The sequence below is a fragment of the Leptinotarsa decemlineata genome, unplaced genomic scaffold (assembly GCF_025532065.1).
Source record: "Leptinotarsa decemlineata unplaced genomic scaffold, Ldec_3_MD MMD2_P_RNA_scaffold_2, whole genome shotgun sequence".
NCBI classification, from domain to species: domain Eukaryota; kingdom Metazoa; phylum Arthropoda; class Insecta; order Coleoptera; family Chrysomelidae; genus Leptinotarsa; species Leptinotarsa decemlineata.
Window position 1 is genome coordinate 15456815 of NW_027412529.1, and position 26186 is coordinate 15483000.

At 36.9% G+C, this 26186-nt stretch overlaps 1 protein-coding gene and 1 long non-coding RNA gene across 4 annotated transcripts in view; both read right to left on the reverse strand.

The window, feature by feature from the left end:
- Window positions 1–1573: 1573 nt before the first annotated feature.
- Window positions 1574–12701, reverse strand: LOC141486364 (uncharacterized). Its single transcript, XR_012467806.1, has 2 exons — window positions 12554–12701; window positions 1574–1733 (listed from the first exon to the last, which is right to left on the reverse strand). It is a non-coding gene; the product is annotated as an uncharacterized lncRNA (long non-coding RNA).
- Window positions 12702–18031: 5330 nt separating this feature from the next.
- Window positions 18032–26186, reverse strand: part of LOC111506902 (cytochrome P450 9e2) — a 28591-nt gene continuing 20436 nt past the window's right edge. For 2 of the 3 annotated variants that reach the window (XM_074184231.1, XM_074184235.1), the window contains exons 4-7: window positions 25581–25912; window positions 25100–25304; window positions 18736–18975; window positions 18032–18529 (exon numbers count right to left, since the gene is read on the reverse strand). In XM_074184231.1, coding sequence (XP_074040332.1) covers window positions 18093–18529; window positions 18736–18975; window positions 25100–25304; window positions 25581–25912 — 1214 coding nt within the window. In that variant the 3' untranslated portion in view covers window positions 18032–18092. The remainder of the gene's footprint in view (window positions 18530–18735; window positions 18976–25099; window positions 25305–25580; window positions 25913–26186) is intronic. The other variant, XM_074184225.1, reaches the window with a different exon arrangement.

The window sequence follows — 26186 nt, forward strand, 5'->3', positions numbered from 1 at the left end:
CGAACCTTCGTAAATGTTTGGTGCCTCCATCAGAGGTTGAATCATGTTTGAGGATCATCAATGTTATTATTAGGTTGACTGGTGCCTCAGCTATACTTGTTTTCTTAAAACAGTCAGTTAGTTTGACGCATGTTTGGCAATACAGTCGATTATCACCTGTTAAAATTTCCATTTTCAGATGATTTAACAATATGCTATGCACGGACTGGTTATTAGTCATATTAGGAAACGCTCGTTGAAGTTCCAAAACTTTACATACGTTTTTGCTACCTCTTGTACATTTACTACAAAGTAAACAAGTGATGATTTTCACAGCAAAAGATTTACAAACACTAGATGAGATAGATGGTATATAATCAGTCAATCCAGAGCGGTCGTCAGTTGAAAACTGTAACTGCAAACATTCGTTATGGAATTGAAACAGATAGGTATCATTTATTGAAAACTAAAAAATGGAAATATGGAGGAATATTGATCTGAAATATTACTTACATGGAACAGTATCATCATCGATGACGTACTTCTGAGTTTCAGGAAGAGACACTTGTCTCGTCATGTCATCAACGCCGTTTTTGGTAACGAGGATTATAATGTTCCATGAAGTGACATTTTGAATCAATACTTTTCAATATTCTTAAGCGTTTCTATGAATCGTATCAATTACAATTCCCTTACGAATGTTTGTAGTGAAAATTGAATGAAAAAAAGTGGTTTTCATGTAATTCAATGTTCATATGAAAGTAGTTATTTCGAAAGGACCAGGTTACGCTATAATGTGAATGTTCCAAATTAACTCTAAAATATTCAATGATATCAATCGACTTCATTCCTGACAGAAGATATACCACTTTATATTTCTGCAAATAAAAATAAAATACATGAAAAGAGAGAGGACGGAGTTCAGTCTGTTTTTGGGCAACATTTTCATTGAATTGCACTTCCACTCAAATCCTGTTCTTACACATCTCAATGGATACAGGCTCGAACGAAGCAGTTGAAAATATCGTCATGATTTTTATCCAACTTTTAGCTACATTCAAAATTTCAAAGTGAAGGAAACAGAATTTGATTATTTCAATTAAATACAATCGACAGTCGAACTTCCTTACTTGAGTGAGCGGATTATAAATATATACAGTAAGTTCTACTGCATGTTTTCGATTTCGTTCAATTTTCAAATACTGGTAGGTATAACAAATATTATTTCCTAGTGATTGAATGAATGAAAAACAAAAAAGCATTATCTGAAAACATCAGTAAAAAATAAATGAACTTGATCATCAGTTGGATGCTGAGATGTGATAAAAATGATCAGTCCACGAAACAAACTGAATAAATAGACACACACGTGCTATCAATGCCTTGACAAAAATGTAAGGTAATTGAAACTAATTAGACTGAATAGCTGTATGAAATTCTATGTTATCACACACACCATCAGTATCACTTCTCTGCATTCATCTCTGTATCTTCCTTGTTATGCTCATCTGTGATTAATATATTTCATATGTCGTTCGTTGCTACCAAAACTCACCTACTATTTGGGAAATCATTATAGGATCTGATGATGCAATCCTATTGTTGTTGCCCAGATGTCAAAAAAAAATGAAGTTGGATCTTTTTGATTCACATTACGATCCCACCAGTATGACATTCGTTTGACACAGAGATAAAATAATAAAATGATTATTATTGTCAGCCCTGTAATTAGTTGAATCATTGGCAGGACCAATCTGTGAACAATTAAAACTTGTCAATTGGAATTTTCTTCAACAATTGTCGTGTCAACAGACAGAACAGAACAGAAACTGATTATGCTTTTTTGAATCACACGTATTAGGAATCACACTTTTAAAGGTAAGACCTCGTGAGTCCTTAGCTCGCACAAGTTTCTCAACTTCTGAGAGTTGTCGTTCGTATGGGGGCGACAGCTGATTAACGAAAGAACAGAGTATAAATAGATTTTTTTCCTATTGTTGTTGGATCTTTCTACACAGAGATAAAATAATAAAATGATTATTATTGTCAGCCCAGTCAATTAGAATTTTCTTCAACAATTGTCGTGTGAAACTGATCGAGAAATAAACATTTATGTGTTTATTCATCACTTCAGTTACTGTTGCTAGTATCCACAACCATCGTGATGTAATTTGGTTTGGAACTTCTCATTTTTAATTTGTTTGTTTGACTGCTCCATTTTTTACTATTAATTTATTTCACAGTGATTTTATTTCAAGGTTTTTTTGCTCAATATTATTGTTACTTTCAGCAATTCTTTTCAATTTTTAATTTTTATTGGTTCTTTTGGGATTTCAAATCATTTCATATATAATTAGATAATGGAAGTCGGAACTAATGAAATTCATTATGAAACATTGTCAATCACCTTCAAACAAACATCATTTATATCGACTGACAATGAAAGTTTCACGATCCCTTATATGCCAAAATTTGAAGGAGATCAGCAAAAAATTATTGGGGGTTATTGACTTATTAACTTCCTCGACATTAAGTACATGCAGATTTGTTGTTGAGACAGTCATCACTTAATGAAAATAAAGATAAAATCGCCGAATGCAAAAACAAATTGACGATCTATGACAGAAAGCAGAAGAAATTACAAAAACTACAAGTTTTATTGACACTCAAACTAGCCCAGCAAGAGGAAAACTATAGGAACTTCTACATGTCAGAAAGTTATTGACGAGAAGCCGTTCATAAACTGGAGTAGTAGGGGTGAAAAACCCTTTTTATTGTTTTTCAGCCTGCTTATATATAAGGTTTGAAATAGGGATGTGATTTTCTAAATAATTTAATGTTATATTGATGTCACGTTCAACACATTTTCTGAAGTTTTATTCAATATATGCATACCACAGATATCGACTCACCCTCGGTACCACCAAAAGATCCATGGGCACAAGGCTGAATGAAAATCTGAGAAACTACCAGGACCACCTATACAGCGTGACTCAGGATCGATGGTAGGTTAGACTTTTATGGTGAATGCGACGCAGGATTTCTGCGTCGTTGAATTCGGAAAGTTGATTCGAAGGAAGTAGCAAAACCGTCTGCAATATCGTTATCATTGAATAATTAATCGTTGTCAAGAGATTTCCAAGCGCGACCAGTAAATAAAACTCTAACGAAAGTGAACGAGAGGTACTATTGGGTCAATTGTCATCGAGACATTAAAGAGTGGTGTAAGCGCTGTGACCTGTGCTCTTCAAGAAGGGGTCCAACGACAAGGCAAAGAGGAAACTTGAAGCAGTACCTCAGTGGGAGCCCTTTCGAAATAATCGTATTCGACAGTTTGGGACCACTCTCTATGACCACATCCGGAAACAGGTGCCTTATGGTTGTGATGGACTACTTTTCCAAATGGCCTGAAGTAGTAGCCTTACCCAACCAACCAAGAGGCTAAAACGGTGGCAGAAGCCCTATTGTAGAACGTAATTGCCAGACATAGAGTACCCCAAGAACTATACTCGGATCAGGTCCGCAACTTCGAATCGGATTTATGGAAGGAAATGATGACTGGGAATATAAAAGACAAGAACAATTGCTCTTCTCACACAATCCGATGGAATTGTCGAGAGGCATGATCACACCATAAATAAGTACTTTTCGATGTTTGTCTCCGAAAACCAAAGAGACTGTGATGAATTGATTTCCTTTTTCTGTTGACACACAGGAGCTCCCAACATCATGCGACAGGTTACACACTATCTATGTTGTTAACTGGTAGGAAACTGAAGCTTCCGATACATGTATTGTATGGCAGTTCTTTCGATGAATCCCAAGAGGTCTCTTTCTGAATATGTGAATGACCTGAAGGAGAGACTGGAAATTGTACGAATTTACCGGAACCAAAATACAGCTTTCCTGCGACAGGATGAAGATAAGATTTGACAAAAAGTCGCTGACAGTGAGCTTCAAGAAGGGCGCTGCAGTGTGACTCTACCAAACTCAACATCGGAAAGGTTTGTGTTCCAAGTTGCAGAGACCATGGCGAAGACCTTACTTGATAACTAAAAATATAAACAATCTGGTGAACAGGAGCAAACCTAAAGTTGTTCACATAGAGAGGCTGAGTCCTCACACGAGTTACAGTTCGATAACCTCTTACATCAGCAGGATATTGTTCGATGACCCGAAGACGACATCAATTATTTTGCTGATATCTGCAAAGTCGGCAATAATTTATGTATAAATAGGTTCAATTGATTTGTAATAGCCAGTACTTATATTTCATAGTTATTAGTAGTTACTCTGTTCAAATAAAAAGTTTTTAAAAACCCTTTTGTGTGAACGAGAAATATAATTGGCGCAGTCGCTAGGATAGTGGAAGAGTCCTTAGAAGATCCTCGTCGTTCTCAAACGTTTATCCACTATTCTCCCGAACCAAGTTCCACCGAGAAGCAAGTACTCCAGGAAGAATTCCGGCCGTAGACAAGAATACCTCTTCACTATCGTCCGTCAAGGAATATCTACATAGAAATAAGTTTTTGGTGACAGAATATGCAACGAGCCATCATCGTCATTCTGTAAGCATAAATGAACTCAACTTCATCAATTGCAAATACTATTTTACGTCCCCCTACCTTAGTTTTACCAAATTCACCTTCAAGTATCAATTCTCGCCCATCCATTATTCCTCAAACAATTGACCAACCTTTAAATCCCATCAACATGGCAAAACAATTCGACCTGAAGAATTTTTGGATTGTACCCGAATACGATGGAAGCCCAAATGAATTATACCAGTTCATCAACGTATCAACAATGATTCTGAACGAATATTGGAATACTGAAGACCCCGGTTGTTATCAGAACCATATATTGATACAAGGACTACTCAACAAGCTACGAGGCAGAGCCAAAGACGTCATCTCAGTTTATGGATGTAGTGACTGGAACAGCATCAAAGGAACTCTAATCCAAAACTTCGCCGACCAACGGAATGAAAATTCCTCAACAAGAGATTTGGTAAACCTGCGACAAGACCAGAACGAAACACCACAACGTTTCCACGAAAAAGTCATGGGACTTTTAAACACAATATCAAACTATATCGAATTACACACCGCCGATGATACGATAAAGATCAGCAAGAAAAGCTTTTTCCAACAACAAGCTCTAACAACATTCCTAGCCGGACTACGAGAGCCCATGGGATCCACCATAAGAGCAATGAAACCAATAGACTTGGCTACAGCAATGCAGTACATCCAAGAAGAAAACAATATCCGTTATCTACAAAGGACGTTTGGACCCCCACAAGTCCCTAAGAAACCACTCCAGACCCAGCAAAAAACTGCAAATCACCAATATGCCCAACAATCAATACCACAGCGGATGTACCAACCCATGCAACACTTTCAACGACCCGGACAACAACAACCTCATCAGGCAATGGGACTCCAACCACAATTTCAACAACCGACCTTCAGACCACATTGGCAACCAAATACTCAACAGAAACAGATGTGGCCTTCAGTCCAACCACCACGTTTTGGACAGAATCAACCAAACAGGCAGAACGGACAAGAACCAACACCAATGAGCATCAGTACCAGAAATACTTATGGAGCACCAACGAGGAGCATGAGAACCCAACCTCAGGCAAGACCAAATTTCAACCCAGCTCCCATGTTCAACATTGAGCAACATGACGAAGACTTTGTATATGAAGCGAACCCCTATTACATTGAAGAAACCTGCTCTTATCCCAATCAAGAACCAACTGAAGAATTCCAGGTTCAAGAAGACCAACAGGAACCAGATGTAAATTTTCCATTGGATCCAGGACAAAACCAAGAAACATAGTGGAACTGCATACATTCGACGATAAGAGAGAACTTCCTTATGTAACCATTGCAAATCCTCCCCTCAAACTCCTCATTGACACCGGATCAACAAAATCCTTTCTCAATCCTGAATTAGCTTTCCAATATTACAAGGATTGCATCAAAAAAGATCCCTTCGTCGTCACTTCCATTTTCCAAAACTATTCTCAAGATTACAGTGCAGAAATTCCCATATTTCCTGAGTTTAACTCAAACGGCATTCTGAAATTCTACCTCTTCAAATTCCACAAAACTTTTGATGGCCTCATTGGACTCGACAACCTGAAATTTCTCAAAGCTGAACTGAATTTTCCTGAATCCTCCCTTTTAACCGAATACTCCTCTCTCCCAATCCAGTACTACGAAACCAATAAGACCCAGTTCTACTCTATTCAATTGGAGCCAGACAGCGTGACCCAAGTACGACTACCGGTGAAGGAGAAGAATGGAACTATCATGATACCAAGACAGAAACTGCAAGGCGCTTACATCCGTGAAGCTCTCACTGATGCCCGTGATCATCTAGCCTGGACGGAAATTGTCAACTTCAGTCCAGATAAACTCCAAATCGTTCTAGCCGAACCAGTACGCAGCAGCCCAATAAATCTTCAAGAGCATCATATTTATTCAGCTGACATAATCCCATCAGGAAACAGAGACCCAATCAACAACATGGATGATCTAATCAGAACAGACCACCTGAATCCAGAAGAAGAGATGCATATCAGAAAATTATGCAGAAGATATGCTGATATTTTTCACCATCCAGATTCCTCACTCACATTCACCAATCAGGTCAAACACCATATAAAAACCAGAGACGAAATCCCAGTCTACACAAAATCATACCGATATCCGTATGTACACAAGGAAGAAGTCAAGAAGCAAATAACTTCGTTATTGGACCAAGGAATCATCAGACCTAGCCAATCTCCCTGGTCCTCACCAATTTGGGTCGTTCCAAAAAAACTGGACGCCTCTGGAAAAGCAAAATGGCGTATCGTTGTGGATTTCCGCAAAGTCAACGAGAAGACAATCGACGACCGCTACCCTATTCCGAACATTTCTGACATCCTCGACAAACTGGGAAGGTGTCAATATTTCACTACCCTGGATTTGGCAAGCGGATTTCACCAAATAGAGATGGCAGAGGAGGACATCCCTAAGACCGCATTCAATGTCGAAAACGGATACTACGAGTACCTACGTATGCCGTTTGGACTGAAAAATGCTCCAGCGACCTTTCAAAGGGTTATGGACAATGTCCTAAAGGGTCTACAAGGGACTATCTGCTTGGTTTATATGGATGACATAATCATCTTCTCTACATCTCTGCAGGAGCATATGGTCAACCTCACAAAAGTTTTCCAACGTCTACGAGAAACTGGTTTCAAAATACAAGTAGACAAGTGCGAATTCCTGAAAAAAGAAGTCAGCTTTCTAGGACACATCGTCACTCCAAATGGGATAAAACCAAACCCAGCAAAAGTCAAAGCAATCATGGATTATCCTGTACCTCGAACTGTCAAAGAAATCAGAGGATTCCTAGGACTTCTAGGGTACTACAGGAAGTTCATCAAGGACTTCGCCAAGACTACCAAACCGTTAACCTCCTGTCTCAAGAAAGATGCCCATATAGAGCATACGCCAGAATTCCTAAAATGTGTTCAAACCTGTAAAAACCTGCTTACCAATGAACCACTACTACAGTATCCGGACTTCACAAAGCCCTTTAATCTGACCACAGATGCCAGCAATTTCGCCATAGGAGCCGTTCTGTCCCAAGGACCCATAGGAAAAGACAAGCCAATAGCCTATGCATCCAGGACCCTGAACGAAACTGAAATGAAGTACTCTACCATCGAAAAGGAAATGCTAGCAATAGTTTGGGCCACCAAATATTTCCGACCGTATCTTTTCGGCAGAAAATTCAAAATTCTGTCAGATCACCGTCCTCTCCAGTGGCTCTTCTCCTTGAAGGATCCAAACTCAAAACTGGTCCGATGGCGCCTGAAGCTAGAAGAGTATGACTACGAAGTGGTCTACAAAAAAGGCACAAGCAATACCAACGCCGATGCGCTCTCCAGAATAGAGATACATACAAAGGAGCTCCATGAAGCAAACTACGACGACGACAAGGCATCTCTATTCAACCATCCTCCATCAGAAGTTCCTGAGTCTGCAGATGACATCATCAACGATCTGTTTAAAGATTGCTTTCATCACCATTTTCCTGAAGATAAGGACCCCATACTGCAAGAACAAGAAATTCAGAATGAACCCCCAACCGAAGGAGACAAGGAATGCGTGAACCTGAACCCGGAAGTTACCCCAGACGAAGATACTAGTGGCATCACCAACCATACAGCCAGAGAAAGTCCAATATTAGAAATACCAATATCAGAGAAACCTCTCAATGTCTTCAATAACCAAGTCATCTTCAAACGAGTAAACTATAACCCAGCAAGAACGGTGATAGAAGAAATATTCCCGAATAAAAGAAGATACCATGCTCAGTTGGGAAACGACAATATGGACGAAAATGTTTTTAACTTTTTCAAAGAATATATCAGCCCGGGAAAGAAATACGCTTTGATGTTCGAAGATGAAGAACTCTACCCCAGCATGTGCAGAATCTTGAGAGAGACATTCAAGAATTCCTCTTTCGATCTCATAAAATGCAACCGCCTTTTGGAAGATGTCAGTTGCTCAGCTAGACAAAAAGAAATAATCAAGCAGCATCATGAAGGAAAAACAAACCATAGAGGAATCACCGAAACGGAAACTCGGATCAAAAGATTGTATTATTGGCCCAATATAAAAAAGGATATCGAAGAAGCTATCAACTTATGCGAAACTTGTCAAATCAACAAGTATGATCGAAGACCAGAGAAACCAAAGTTCATGCTGACACCTACCCCAACGAAGCCTCTTGAAATAATACACATGGATACCTTTCAGGCTAGTGGACAAAAATTTCTGACGATTGTGGATGCATTTTCAAAATATGGCCAGGCGTATCCAATAGAGGGATGTAATGCTATCAACACTCTTCAATGCTCTCTTAGTATTCATCAACCATCATGGAATACCACATATGATCGTCACTGATAATGGAACGGAATTCAAAAATGGACTGATCCAAGAATTTGTTGACACACATAAAGTCAACATCCACTATACCACTCCAGAAAACCCTCAGTCAAACGGGATAGTCGAGAGATTCCATTCCACATTGATCGAACACTTGAGAATATTGAGAGATACGCATAAGAAAAGAGACATCAAAGAACAGATGCTCTATGCCATCCTAGGATACAACAACTCTATCCATTCAGCAACAAGACAAAAACCTATGGATATTCTGAACGGACATCTCAATAGTCAAGACCCATTCGATATCGACATAAGACGAGCCTTGATTAACAACTACGTCCAACAACACAGGGAAAAAACGAAGGAAATATATAGGAAAATCAACGAAGATTTACAGAAACAGAAAACAAATATCATAGAGAAGAGAAACAAGAAAAGAGAAACTCCTATTACCTACAAACCCTGCACCAAGGTGTACACAAGAAAAACAGTGAAAAGAAACAAACTGCTACCACCCTTCCTCCCAAAATCCATCCAAATAGACCAAACAGTAACTGTCGAGACAGAAAATGCAAACGTCCATAAGAAAAATATAAGACATTTGCCTAATAAGATAACTAAATTCTTCGTCCCTTTACAGTCTTCATCTGACGAGAGGACAGGAGATCGAAATCCAGAACCTCAAGACAAATCCAGGACTACTTCCCCTCAAGATGGGACAAGCAAAGATCAAGACTAGTACGCACGACTTCATCCACTACTACGATCTTCAACCCATCCACGAAGAGATATTCGCTATAGAATCCCAATATGATGCCGTCTCCACAGCAATTCGTAACGGACTAAGTGACCCTTATTTCTTCAACTTGCAAAATTTCGATCAAGGACTGAAGTACCAACTGAAAACTGCCAAGGAAAAGCTACAGACTCTTTATCCTCTCAGTAGACCCAAAAGAGGACTCATAGATGGCTTAGGAAGTGTGATCAAAGCAATTTCTGGAAACTTGGACCAAGAAGATGCAAGGAAATATGAGAAAGCTATTGCTTCCCTAGAAAACAACCAAAGGAACATAATAAGTCATGTGAACCAACACATCAGTTTAAACACAAGAATAATGGAAAGCTACAATGAAACCATCTCTCTATTAACACATAATCAAGATACCATCTCAATAGAAGTCAAGAGAATTGAAACCGATCTCAATAGACTCGTTTTTGACTTCAATCACTATCTGGAAACCAGAAACGTATTGGATCAAATCAACCTGATACTTCAAGTTATTTTACAAACACTGAATGACTTAGAAATGGCAGTATCCCTGGCAAGGATCAATACAGTCCATAACAGCGTCCTCAAAAGCGAAGATTTGAGTTGGATCGTAAGGACACTGCTCACCTACCACTCAGAAAACCAGTTACTCTATAACCAGGAAGACGACATTCATAAATACTACGACGTCACCAAAATAGACGCCTACTACACGGATCATAAAATCGTATTCATTCTTCATGTTCCCTTAATATTCCCTGATACATTCACCTACTTCCACTTATTTCCCATTCCTACACAAAATTCGACAATAATCATTCCACCAACTCCTTACCTAACAGTCAGTCCTTACCTCTACCAGTACCTAAATTCACCTTGTGAACGAATTGGCCTGGATTACCTTTGCGAAGAAAATTTCCTCCAAGATACTGGCAGATCCCCTGACTGTGTTACCCAGATGTTGGAAATAACAGATGAAGAAGCAAGATGTGAACACGTTCCAGTTTTGATGAATGCAACACTGATTCTGGAAATGTCAGAAGCCCATTACATAGGAATATTTCCACAGGCCACGAAGATATCTACACATTGTTCCAGTACGAAAGTTATGGTTCTGGAAGGAGTGCATCTGATAAAACTTCCACCAGGTTGTGAATTCAAAACCAACAACGAAGCCTTCATAAACTCCAAAAGTGTCATATTAGACGAACCCCTCACTTTACCAAATATCAAGACAGCTCACATCAATTCCTCGCTGAAATTCAAACCATTGAAATTAGATAAGATTCCCCTGGATAAACTACAACATCTGACCCTAGAAGAAGAGAGGTTACAACTCATCCCAGAAGAAACCAGACAATCTGATAATAGCCATTTCTGGATGACTCCCATTTACATTTCAATCACCATCTTCATTCTATACGTAATTTACAGATTGAAAAGGCAAACGAAGAAAGAACCATCCAATGATGATCCACCAGTTCCCGAACACGAAGCATCATCTTCAGTCTTGTTCGTCCCTTACAAGACTTCCCCAGGGGATGGAGAAGTTACAGTTCGATAACCTCTTACATCAGCAGGATATTGTTCGATGACCCGAAGACGACATCAATTATTTTGCTGATATCTGCAAAGTCGGCAATAATTTATGTATAAATAGGTTCAATTGATTTGTAATAGCCAGTACTTATATTTCATAGTTATTAGTAGTTACTCTGTTCAAATAAAAAGTTTTTAAAAACCCTTTTGTGTGAACGAGAAATATAATTCACGGGTCGTGATGTCCCCTCTTGGAATGTTGTTCGGAACGAACAACCTCAGGAAAGGAGTTAGTGTTGAAAATAACGCCGGCTGTTAGCCATAAACCAATCGTGACGTAGCTAAGTGCGCGCAATTGTGAAATGTTCGCTGCCGCTCTAGATGTAGCAAAAATGATGCTACCGATTTCGATAGAATCCCGGCAAAATTTCTACTGCATTCGAAAACAACATATAAACGCTAGCCACGAACATATCGACACAGTCATATGGAAGTTGCAGTGCGGTTCGCGAAGTGAAGCGATAGACATTCAAATAATAGTTTTAGTTGAAGTGTTTGTTGATTTGAAGTGAAATAAAATTGGGTTTGATTACTCAGTGTAGTCAACCCACGGGGAAAAACATAACAATATCATTATCAGGGGTGGAATCACCACTTCATGTATCCACGTATGAAATTCGTTGAAAAGTTCATTATGAATATCAGTTGATTCAATTAATTTTCCTCGTATAAACTTTTATCTGCTGAAGAAGTAAGGGAATAATCAACACAAACATACATATTATTTTGTAACTTAAGTGCTTTCTTTTCTATTGAAGTATTGCTTCGAATAATTTCACATCCCAAATTGATTGTTGATGCATTTCGACAAATTATCATTTTGACCATCCTTCATCTGTTCAACTGTAACATTAAAGAAACTTGAATTGAATCTGTAGCTAACTTCAGCTCAGTTTCTTTATCAAAAGGATTTTTGTTATTCACAACATAACCTTTTTTCTTTACCATCAGGCCTTTCTATCGATTTTGCTTTAGTTAGATGTACGGTTTTTAAATGAAATGAAAAGCTCATTCAATTGCAATCATCTAAATAAGAAACGAACATTTTTTTCATATCAACAGAATCGAATCTTCATAGAATGAATTGAAAATTGTTAATATTGAACATTGAAGTCACTGAAACGTTGACATAACAATAAACTCAGGAGAATATTTGACCAAACCTCTAGTTATGCTATGTGTAATTTGACGCCTCTCTTCTAATAAGGATACATTAACAATTTAACGTAATGTAACTTACTGAGTCCGGATCACTTAATTGAAATGAATACGGCATAACTCTCATAGCTACTGAATTACTCAATGGACAAAAACACAAAATTATCTCAACAAAGTACTCTCCATATATTTACGAATCGACTTTGTATAATCAGCCTTGTTTATTACGTATTCTGTCAGAAGCTGGAATTCTATCTATTAAGTCAATTAAATGCGTGTAGGTGAGGTTTTTATTACACGTTATCATCTATTGATAGGCAACTAATCAAGCACCAAGGTAGGTATATTCTTTCATCTTGTTTGAAATCTCAACTGATTTGTTTTTCAAAACTCAGGTAAAATCAGTTGTGATTGAGTAGGTAAAAGGACATATGATTTGAATCATAATTTTTTGTGAATTTGAGGCGTAGATCACGAAGTCTTTGGCCTTCTACTATTAGTTTGTTCTTCATTATCTGGTTTCTTATTGTGATTTTTGAGTGCAGCCCAATGACTTTAATGATTTTTATAATTTCACACAGATATACACTATAATCGTTCAGACATTACATATCCTCTCTTCCCTCTCACCGCTTCACCGGTTTAGCAGGAGATGACCGTTTGGAGGGAGTTGACCGTTTTCTACTTGATTATGGGTGTCTATAAGTTGCGTTAGCTTGGCTGAATACGTTGTTGAACAACATATATGCGGCTCCTTTTAATTCACTCCTTAACTACTTTTCCACCCTGTGGATGATCTCACCTTGATTGGGTAAGGTTGTGTTATTGGATATTATTGTGATGAACTTGATTCGGTCCCCAGTGGGGTAGGCACAAAGTATGTGCTGGGCAGTTTCATCGTTTTCCAAATAGAGGCGACACACACTGTCTTCCGACAGTCCGAGATTCTGCATATGATTATTCAGATGACAGTGATGTGTGAGAACAGCTGTTAGAGATCGTAGTTCATCCCTACTGTAGTCCGAGCTTAAAAGAGTGAATAAACGCCTTGGAGTGAGCCAATACCGAAAGATTCTGCCAGAAGTCCATGAATCTTCTTGCCGTCCAGGTATTCAATGTTTGTTTGGCAAAGCCTAAAGCGATGTCAATGACAGGTTCTGGTCCGATGAAGGTGTTTGCCGCACCCTTCTATGCAAGAGAGTCGCCAGCCTCATAACCCTTCAGGTTAGACTGAGTATGAATTCAGACCAGATACTATCTGTGAAATCTTCCTATCGAGGAGAATTGTTTTTGGCAATTTGCTACCAATTCAGACATTGCTCGGTAGGAGCCGAAAGCTTCCAACATCGCTTGACTGTCCGAAAATATTTTGTTGACTTGTGTATGAGGTTGGATTCTTCCAATCTCAACGCACACAATTCAATATCATAAAATTCCACTTGAAATACAGTCGCAAGTTCCTAGGCAGTTGATATCTCTGTTCGAGGTATGCGACTGAAAACACCTGCACCAGAAGCTGAAGATGTTTTCGATCCAACTATGTATCAACAAGTATTTGCTCTTAATCCAAGTAGAGAGGTTTGGATCCTTCGGGGATCCAAACCTCTGTACTTGGGAACAGTGCTTCATGAGGTAGTTCGCAGTTGAGAGTTGGAGGCATAAAGTCAGAGGTCATGCCCAAAATGCTGTGACTTCCAGTGTCAATCAGCAGCCTGTTGTACTATCCATTACATTGATTTGTGCAACTGAAATATGCAGTCCCTCTAGCCACTCTCTTCAAAATAATATGGAGAGGAGGTAGATCTAGAAGGATCTCCTTGGCTGCTTGCTGATGGTGTGGTACTGATGGCACCACTGATGACCAGAAAAGAGTGTCTCTGTAAGCCAGAGGACTTCCTCTTAGCCGTTTTCTATAAAGCCTCCGGCCACCAGGTAATTGCTCCATAAGTGATCATAGGCCTGAAAATCATCACATGAATCCAATGGATTTGTTTAGAACCCAAACCCCAAGTTTAACCAAAAATCCTTCGACATTTCGATTGAGATAGTCTGGCTTTGTGTGAAACTTTTTCCAAGTGAGCGTTCCAGCTGAGTTTTTCATCAAGGACAATTCCAAGATATTTCACCTCCGTTTCGAATGGAATGACGTCACCATTGGGGAAAAGTGGTGTTAAATCGTCCAATCTTCTCCTACTGGTGAAGGGGATCATCACCGTTTTGCTGGGGTTGATAGACATCTGCTACCTCAATCATCAACTGTAAACATCATCATGCTTTGGATGCTATTAAAAGCTACCTTTCCCGACATGGACCTTGCCAAGTTGACAAGGTCATTTGTATAAGCTTGCAAATCTACTTTTTTCTATTGAGGGCATCAAACAGACTATCTGTCAGAACCCAATGACCTCGCCTTGAAGAGTCGTAGTTGCAGTGTTGTTCACTAGCTTGGGACCATTGATGTTATTTTGATGAGTCCAAACATGCTCTGCTCTTCCCGATTTGCTGGTTTTTCCTCACTGTGTGTGTTTCTTGTGTTCGGTTATGCGAACTTCCAATGTCCTCTTAGTTTCACCGATAAAGGATTTGCTGCATTCACAGTTTATCCGGTACATGCAATTCTTGGAATCGCAACCCGCCTTTGGTAGCCTGGTTTTTGTGAGACCGCTACGGATAGTGTTTCCTGATCTGTAGCAGGTTCTGATATTGTACTTGGACCCAATTCCACTCATTTTTTCCGACAATCCTTTGATGTAAGGAAGTGTAAGCACTGGTTGTTCCGGCTTCTCTTTCTTGCGATGCTCTTGATGTCTTTAAGCCAAAGTCTGTTCCAATTTTCTTTTTTGATGACTATTTCGTTCTAGAGACATTCCTTCGTATTGTAGAGCTCGAAAGCACATTCTACTAGAGTCTTGATGATTCCTCTTTTTGACGATTGACGGAGGTTGGATTCGTGGTTCAGATACTGTCCCGTCTGAATCGGTTTTCGGTATACAGATGTTTCCCACTTCATCAATACGTCTATGAATGGAAATTCGTTGTGGACCTCATTGTGAAAATGATGGAAGTTCATAAGCTGTTGAGGTGCTTCAGGAATTTGCCTATTTCTGTATTCCCATGGTTTCATATAAGAAGGTGTCGTCAGCGTATCTCAATCTCAACCGGACTGGAGTTTTTTGTGGGCTTCTTCAATGGCCAGAGTTTCAAACCACTTATTCATATATATCAGTGTAACTCAGTGAAACTTTAGGCTCACTCTCAATAACGCAGACATTGACTGGGTAGACAGTGCTAAAAATCTTCGCGTAACCATAGATAGCTCTTTGTCTTTTCATGAACATATGACAAACATTTTCAAAGAATCATTCTTCAAACTCAAATCGCTATATTAGGTTAGTTGAAACTCTTATTTATATCATATCATATTTATTCATATCGAGTATTGTTTTTCGGTGTATTACAATTTTTTGCCGCAATATAACAAACAAAATTTACAACGTATACAAAATGCCTGCATGCGATTCGTATGCTGTATACCATATGGTGAACATGTCATCCCATTTTTGTTAAAAATGAAGGAGCTGAATATAAGGTACAGAGTCCAATATTTGATAAAAATTTGAATTGAAGGGGTTATATTTTTAGGAGTGATTAATTTTTTGGGAAAGAAAGTTTTTGGCTTTCTACTACTCCATCTGAAACAAAAAAAAAGGGATAAGAGGATCTTCCAAAGAAAGGAAGGAAGTAATCAATTTGAAACTCTATACATGAATGTGTAGATCATGCAAAGAAGTAACTTTCAGACACAAACTGAAAGAAAGTCCTCCTGAAACAGCTACTTTCATATAAACATTGAATTACACGAAAGAAAATAATTCTTTCGAAACAAATACTTCTATATGAACACTGAATTATACAGAAGATACTTTTCTCTACTCAGTTTGTATTTCAAACATTTGTTGTGGAATAAGAATCAGATATCATTCACATGAGTTCTACTTTGAATGAATGGTAATTATTATTATTAATATAATTATTATCATTAATATAATAATTATTATTAATATTACCATTCATTATCATTATTAATTATTATTATTAATATAATTATTATTATTAACCATGAAATTAACCATGAAATATTGTTCAAATACAGTTTAGCATGATATGTTCTACTATTAGCCTCTGCTTACTTTGTTAGCATATTAGTTGTCTTTCTGCTGATAGTATAAATATGTTTGTTATGTTGGTATGAGCTATTGTCAAGTAGGTGATAACAGTCTGTTCTGTTGTTATTATAAACAGCATTAATAAAATCAAATTCAGTCATTGAATTTTGCCATCAATTTCCGTTTTAGTGGTTTGAATATGAGTAATTTTGCAGCAGACAATTTAACCCCTTGTCATTATAATCTTCATGGTCACAGTGGGACATCTATTATCAATAAGTGGTAAAAATAAAACGTGTTGCAGTTTTATCCACTGTCCAGTGAAAATCAAATGATGAAGTGATTTGTCTTTTTCTGTATCATTCCAAACTCTAAAAAATGCTGAAGGTGTGGAATACTCTGAAATAATTTTCGGAAATTTGAATCAAGTTAGCAGAAGCATTATCTGGATCTATTTGAACACCGGCAAATTTGGAAAACTACAAAATGATATAACAAGGTCAAGTATAGTGACAACATAACAAATTACACTTTTTAGGAAAACCCATTCACAGAGAAGTACTCTTTATTATGGCCCAAACTTGTTCGACCTTCTTCCTGAAAACCTGAAACTTCAAATGGTATATGAATATTCAAAACTGCTTCAAAAAGTTATAAATAAAGAAACCCAAATCGTTTCCAAAATTATTACTGTTCACCTTTGCTATCATTCACTTATCAATATATGTTAAATTTGAAATACAGATTTTCCTAGCTCTCCTGCCAACAGCTCAGTAAAATCATTAGAATTTATAACCCTTCTGTTTCACCCATTTTATTTATTAGGCTTATACATTTTATGTTTAAGAGATGTACATGATTTATAATCGTGCTGAATAGATGGGAAAGCACAAACCATGTATTTTTCATACATAGGTGTAACCCATACATTCAGGGAGATAACTCTGTCATATTTTATTTGAAATATGTGATCTATAAGTATGTTATTGAATGAATAGGAATTGATAAACTACTGCATCCTTTTCAAAAGTTCTACAAGGTTAATCAATATTCTACCCAAACATTTCAGTACAAATTCTAGAGTTTTGAAATTTTAGAGTAGAATTGAAGTGTCACAAAGATACGTTACTGATAAACACCTTGAAAACGATGATTTCATATCCTGCTATGTAGAAAGATTGGTAGTGATGAATGTTTCAATGTCAATTTATATTTTCTTTGTATATGTGTCTATCCTCAACACATTCTACAAATTAATTTTATTCACAACAACTTTTATTATTACTCATGAACGCTTATTTAAAAGGCACAATAAATTCACTGAATTTGGATCAGTTGTATCAGAACAACCATATTTCAAGACCATTATCTTCAAAAAGGTTACGTGTTAATATCTCCTGTATATCTCATTAAAACTCATCGCCCATCAAAAACAATTTATTATTTGGAAACATTTCATTTTTTCATTCGTTTGAGTCCCAACCAAAAACCTCCTTCAGCCATGAGATTGAAAGTTCCTTTAGCAAGTTTCATTGGAATTGAAGTTTTATTCACAGGAACTAACTCAAAATGAAATAGGAGGTGAAAGAATATGAGTTTAGTTTCTAGAAGGCCAAATCGTGATCCGATGCAGTTTCTGGGTCCTAGACCAAATGGCATATAGGCGAAAGTATTGATGTTTCCCTTATTTTCGTCGCTGAATCTTTCTGGATCGAAACGCAATGGGTCAGGATAATATTTAGGATCACGGTGTATCCCGAATATAGGAATCATTATCAAGGTTTCCTTCTCGATATGTACTGGATTCTCATCTGCAGTAACTGGAACTATAGTGTAAGGTTTCGTACAGATTCTGTCTGTTACCAAAGCACTTGGCCATTTTCTCAAAGTCTCTATAAAAATATAAATATGTTTATCATAATTGCAGTCACGAAATTCAAATCATGTGCACATAGAAAAGATAGGAACAAATGAGATAATTTAAAAAAGTAGACATTGCTGAACATTCAAGAAATCAGAGGTGCAGAACTAACTAAATGAATTATTAGAATGTTTTGATTTCTTTCAATAATTCAAATTCTGAAATAATTTTTCTCACCTGAAACAACCATGTCCATATATTTCATTTTCAATAACGCTTCATAGGTAATACTTCCTCCACATGAAACTGAAGTTTCGTTAATTTCCTTTCTCAGTCTTATTTGGATATCTGAATTCACAGCCAACTCATGTGCCATGAAGCACATGAGAGATGATACGGAATCGAATCCGGCGAAAAAAAATATCAAAGCCTGTGCGGTGATATCTGTGTTAGTGAGTTCCGTGATGTGGCCTTTTCCTGAAAGAAAATTGAATATAACATTTCTTCAGTTCAAATTTCGAACGATATTTATCAGACGATATGGGGCTAACGTTTGAAGATCTGAGACTAACTATTCGATGAATTCTGAATTCGATTGATTTCACTCAGATGTCTGTACTTGTGATGCAATTTTTGGAACCTTTGGAGTGGTAATGAATATCACTGGAGCTTTTTCCCAATATCAAACCGTCATTTCAACACCTCGACACATGTTTCGATCAGCTCCAAGAGAAAGATTGATTTAGTTCAACTTTCCTTTTGAACTAGTTTTATCTTCCTCTTGAATATGATCACTTGGTGATTGGAACACGTCTCGAAGTGTTGAATATAATGGTTTCGTGTTGGGATAAAACTCCAGTAATATTAATTTTTCCTAACCTTGTTTTTTTTGGTACCCTGGGAGCTGTCTGACTTGTCCAAGTCTCCAGAAAACACTGCAGCCTCTTGGGCTCATTGCGTTTATTCTCCCATCTTCTCATGACACCCATTCCATCAGTCTCGTTCCCTGTACTAGTTTGTATAGATTCCGGATTGGATGTTCGTCATATTCTTCTGGACGTAATTTTGTACGTCCATATATTGCTTGCCTCCTGTGATTCAGTGCCTCACATTCGCATAAGATGTGTAGAGCTGTTTCTATCTTTTCGTTGCATAATCTGCAGCTGAGGTCTCCGTTGTACAGCCCCATTGTATTCAGGTATCCTCTAAGCGGACAATGACCGGTTAGTAACTCTGTAATTATTCTGAGCAAATCCCTACTATGTTGAAGTAGTTCTTCGGTTCTTTTCTCGGACGGTTCCCTAATGAATGTTCTAATGTGTTTGTTGCCAAGTACTTTTGTCCAGTACTCTGTGTGCTTCTTATTGGTCCATGTCCAAATCTGGTTTCATACCAATGATTTAAGTACCCCCAGAGCTGGTTCAGGACCTATATATGAAGTTGATGATCCGCGTCTAGCGCAGTCATCAGCTTTATCATTACCTGTGATTCCTGACTGACCTGGCACCCAGAACAAAGTTAATTTGTTCCTGTTTGCAAGTTCATACAGTTCTTCATGGCATTCCCAGACCAGTTTTGATGTCACCTTTGGGTTTGTCAGAGCCCCTAGTGCGCTCTTGCTGTCTATTAAAATATTGATCCGTTCATTTCTTTGAGGTCTCAATTTAATAAGCCTTTCACACTGCAAGATAGCATACACTTCCGCTTGAAAGACGGACGAATATAGTTCTTGCGGATAGCTGTAATTTAAATTTCTATCTGTTCGGTATATTCCAGCTCCCGTTCCATGTTTGGTCTTCGATCCATCTGTATACCAACTTCACCTTGAAGTTTTAGAGGTCCGAGACCCTTCGTTTTAGTCCTCTTGGTGAATACTACAATGGTCGATTTGGTAAAAAGCCTGGTGTAATAGAAATATTCATTACTACACCAATGGTTCCCAACAGTGCATCACGTGTCGAAGTGTTAAAAATAACGGTTTGGTGTTGGTATAAAACTTCAGATGACTGTGCACTGATGGATACTGGGAGGCGCTTTTGTTTCAGAAATTGTTGCCTATACACTGTTGTAGCGACTTATCGTGTGGAATTTTTATGCAAATCTTTTGACCAATGGCGCTCACTCGATTTCATTTACGTGGGCTGATTCTTTGAAAGAACGCTGAATATCGTTAATATTACTGTTTGTGTGACGGTACGGTGTTGCGTACTTTAAACGTGATGATTCAAATCGACAGGTAGATGTGAATTGTGATAACAATAAAATATGCATATATGCGAACGCGTGAAAGTTCAATTCATTTGAAAATTTGTTTATGAATTTATACAAATATAGAATTATTAACGGTGATTATGTTGTGAACAAAATGTATTTCCATGTGAATATTACGTCAATTGAACACGTTTGCTTCATTGGTACTCAATTGGATAAAAATCAAAAATGTCATAGAAAGCCAAATTATATTCATGAAAGATGAAACACCTTCAAATCGCAGAATAATTCGAGGATACGAAACCGTCACACTTTTATTATTCCAAATTACTCGACATGCTGCTTTTCTCATAGTTGTATTTACATCTCTATCAAACAATATAACGCTCAACCCAGTGAATTTAGACACTACTTCATATATAATTTCAAGAAGAAGTTGAGAACATATCTGTAGTCTTCTGGGTAGATAATATATTCATGTTATGCCTTGTTCATATGGTTTCTCCTTTGTCTCACTTTTGTGTATGTTTTGCTATATATTTTACCTTATTCAATCTGAATAGTTTTTTAATATTTACTTTGAAATTTATAGCATTTGCTTATTTCTTTTCTTTCTCATAAGATTCATGAACTTCACATATATCAATGCATACTAGGTAATTATTTTTATATTTCTATATAAAACATGCTATCCCGCAGGTTAAGTTGTAAAACAGCCTCGGCTGAACTTTGCACTCTCATTGATTTTTGTATCTACTTCTTCATAAATAATGTATGTCGATGATTAAAGTCCATTTATTATTATTATTATTATCAATATATTAGATGCATTTCTCTTACATAAGTCTATTCCCATTTTTTTTTGGATCGTAATTCGCTTGAGCAAAATATTTCTAAAAATGACGGCGAATACCTTTCGTATTTACGTTTAATTTTTTGAGAAATGAAAGGGAGGTATCTCTTGTTTTTATATTTTAATTTACAATTCAAATTGCTCTTTCAACAATATTGAAATGCACGTGTTCCTTCAACATATGTTGTTTTCTTCCGTTTGTATAGTGAATGTGTTATACTTGGATCATCACATTTGGAATACCCACATAAAAATCAATATCGCTTCATTCCAACGATTACTCGAAAAAGCGAACAACAGAACGAATTTTAGTATTTATGTCAACGAACGTCAACTTCCGTGGTTTATTTGCGATAAATTAACTATAAAAAAAATATTAGTAGGAGCTACAACAGTTTTCGAGGATTAATTGATAAATAAAATCAATAGAAATATGGCGACAAAGTAAGATATATATATATATATATATATATATATATATATATATATATATATATATATATATATATAGACGTCTTATTGTAGACCAGTTGGGGTAGTTGTGTCGCTGCCGCAAGATGGCTCCAGTAGTTAATATTTCTATTAATTCCAGTTATCAATTGATTTTTGATAAATTATGTTGCTAATACATTCTTAGAAACAAGTAAGTGAGGATATCGCAAAAATCTGCGTTTAGTGACGTTCGTTGAAATAGTAGGATTATGTCACATTTGGGAAATTATCTTTGATGATAATGAATAGATTTCGTCTGTCGTTCGCTGTTGGGATAGTTGAATAAGTACTGAGTGAAAATATGCGATATATTTTTTTTATTTGAGCAAATTCGCATCAACCTAGTGATTATTAGCTAGTGGTACATGTTCATAATTTTGTTATAATATCGATACATTTAAGAAATTTGATGATATTTGGAATATTACATTTTCTGCCAATACTGTTGTAGATATCTAGGGGAGAGTTAAAGTTATTTCGCTGCACCCAGTATTTTGTAAAATCAGTGAAAATGTGCTCAACCTCAGTTTTGTTTCACATATGTCACACATTGGCTCTTCGGTGTGATTTAAGAGATAACTGTGCGTGAGATTGGTGTGACCTAAGCGTAGTCGATTGATGAGCACTTGATGTTTTCAGTTGTTTGTTTCGTCAGGCCACGGTTTCACATCATATTTGATTGTACGTAGTTTTGCCCCGGACACTTGCCACTGATTTTGCCATTTCTGGATTATCGCTGTTTTCACCATTGTTTTAATATCTGTAGATACTACTTTCGAAACAACTTCGGATTCGGTAGAAGTAATTGCGCCACGAGCACAATCGTCGGCTTTTTCATTGCCCTGAATTCCAATATGTGATGGGATCCCAATGAAACTAATATTTTTCCCATATTGCTGGATCAGATGTAGTTCTCTTTTTATTTTTTGTGCAATTGGATTTTAAGGATATACGCGCTTAAGTTCGTATATTATGGAACTAAGTGAATCCGTTAAAATGATATATTTCTCTCCACCTGTCGCATTGACATAGACCAGCGCACGATAAACGGCATAGAGCTTTGCACTGAATATGCTGGTAGTTGAGGGAAATTTATATGAGAACGATGAAGATGTTGTAACTAAGGCAGCTCCTACTCCTTCGTTAGTTTTTGAGGCATCAGTGTAGATTTCCGTGTGACTAGGATAGTTAGAAATAATTCGGTTGAGTTCGTTTTTGATGATCTGGCTATTGGTACTGTGTTTGTCGTATTTAGTTAGGCTCGTGTCACAGTTCGGCGGTTTGACAGTCCAAGGAAATGGTGAATTGAATTTGATAGGAAACGTTTACGGTAGGGTTACATCAACGGTAAACAAATGGTCGCTGATCCTCTGGTAGAAAGGTTTATAGATTCTTGTACGATTTGTGAAGAGATTTCTATATTTATTGCAGAACTTGTTATTGTGAGTAGGGTTGCTGCATATGCCAAACTGAGATATATGCGATATTGTTTGATTGTTCCAGAAGTGATGATCGATCTAAGTGTTACCTAAGATAAAGATAATTTATTGAATATTCAGGAAATGGTATCATCCATGAAGAAGTTAACGATATGCGTAGAAGACAATATCCATTACAATATCGATGAATGGCCAATTTGGTTTTATAAATCAAGATATAAGAACAAAACTGAAGGTGAAACTGGGCCAGCAGAGCGTATAATAAATTCAAAAACAACTACTTTCGAGAAGAGTACCGAGGTTCTGATGATTGGAAGAAATGCTTACCTTTTATATATATATACTTACCTTTTATATATATATATATATATATATATATATATATATATATATATATATATATATATATATATATATATATATATATATATATATATATATATATATATATTAAAAGCAGAAATCAATTTAATTTGGTCGGGATGATTACGGATAGACCGGTTTCTTAGTCAGTTACAGAGTTACACGAAGTTTGTAATGTGTAGAAGAAAGAAATTGTTCACGAAAATGATCCATACAATTGAACCAACGTATTTACTGGACAAGCGCATTTTTTTCTGATCTGATTTTGTTTTTTGTGATTGACTATGTAGGTAGATAAGACAAGTTCTATTAGTTTGATAGCTTCCACTATTGATACTGATAATTTGCTTCATTTCTCTTTCGTTTGAATTTTCAAAATAGTTCTCGCCAGATATTTACAGAAAAAAAACAGAAGCAATTCTTGTTTACGCCTCGGCTGGCCGTAGTTTTTATAAAACAGAAATGGTGTTCAAACAACTGAAAGTGTAGCTGGACCAAGCGGAGCTGAAAGAAAATCTATCTAGGACGAGAACCACCGACAAAAAATACCTCAGAAACTCCACCCCAATGTATAAACTGAGGTATATCTAGCGAAATATATCGTCTCGTCTAGTTAAAAATTAGGTACCCGTTGGAATTCATGAAATTCCTTGTATCTATACAGAGATTAAGAGTATTAGTTCCAACTACTGTTTCATCTGGAATTCGTGATTACTACGGGAACAATATTTGCATGGGTCAAATTGAAAATTTCTGGCTTCTGATGAAACAGATTCAAAAAATGAAGCTCTTTCTGACTTCAAAACAATGGTGCCCAAATGCTGATCAAATCAATTCCGACAGTTATATTACCAACGCCCTTCGTGGTATTAACCAGGGGTCTAATTGCTTTCTGATATGTGTCAGTTCATTAACCTACATTGTAGGTAAGTTGAGCCTGGCCAGAATGACTTTTCTTTCAGATAATTTGATTCACAACCAGTTTTCAAGTATGCCCTCACAATTCATCATATTGGTAAAGTACTATTAGAAATAAAAATGAAATTTGCTTCAAATATGCCTAATGTTATCATCATTATCAGTACCGATTACTGAATTAGTTTTTATCGAAAAATATTTGTAAAAAACCTGATATATATTCCCTCAAGGAAACACTTGTCAGTGAAAAAACGAGATGTCAGTTCCCCTTTTCATATTCAGAGGACCATCAATGGTGAAAATAAAAGCTTTTACTGAAACTCACCCATATCAGCTTCCTCAACAGTTGCAAATCCCGTATCAACTTCAACAGTTTCTTCATTGTGATGAATTCCCTTTTTTGCTTCCATCAATAGATGAATCATATCTGGGCGGATGATGTTATTTTCCTCTCGAGCTTTTATAGTATCATCAACTAATTTTCGAAAGAAATTATTCACTGAACGACTAATGAATGATATTCCAAAAAACTGCAAATTGAAATGGAATTATGAAGTTAGGTTACGCTTATTTGCATATCTGAACTGACTGGAGCTCAAGGTGTTGACTGGTCACTTTTAATCAATATTCTTGCATATCATAACTGAAAATTTCAAATAAATTTTGCAGCAATGCTACTCAAATCCTATCATATCAGAGGCCCTCGGGTTCGTGATATCACGGTACAGAAATATTTATCTAATACTTCTAATAATGAGTTGATTATTTGTAACGAAAAACAATTCGGTTCCATTTTTCTAACTTACCTGCATAATTTTGGGACAAAAGACCAATCCGAAGAACTTGATCATATTCACAATTCCTCCGAAATTAGTTGCCTCTTTTCCCATTAAATAAAATTCATTATTTGGTGCTTCAAGTGAGTCAACTTTAACACCAAAAGCAGCAGTTGCTATAACATCGTTGGTGAATCTAGTAAATGTATCCCTCATTTCCAACTCGAAGCAATCTTGATTTTTCTTGAGAAAATGATTGACAAAATCTTCTGCACATTTTGACATCAGAATGAACATTGTTCGCATTTTGCTACTCGTGAAGGATGGGCTGAGAATGGGTCGCATTTCACGCCATTTCTTACCTAAAACATCAACAGGAGTTATCAGTAGAAATCTGTAATCATTGATCAAAAGTCATTTCTGTGAAATCTGTTTGAAAAGTATGTTTTTCCGTTCACCACCTGTCGCAGCCCTACGGACGACAACCCTCAAAAGTCGAAACTTATGCGAGCTAAGGATTAACGAGGTCTTACCTTTTAACGTGTGATTCCTAACATAAGTTGAAGTTTATTCATTACCATTTTTAGAGATCCTCCACTTTCTACACTAAATGAGGGGTAGAATAATTTAATCTAT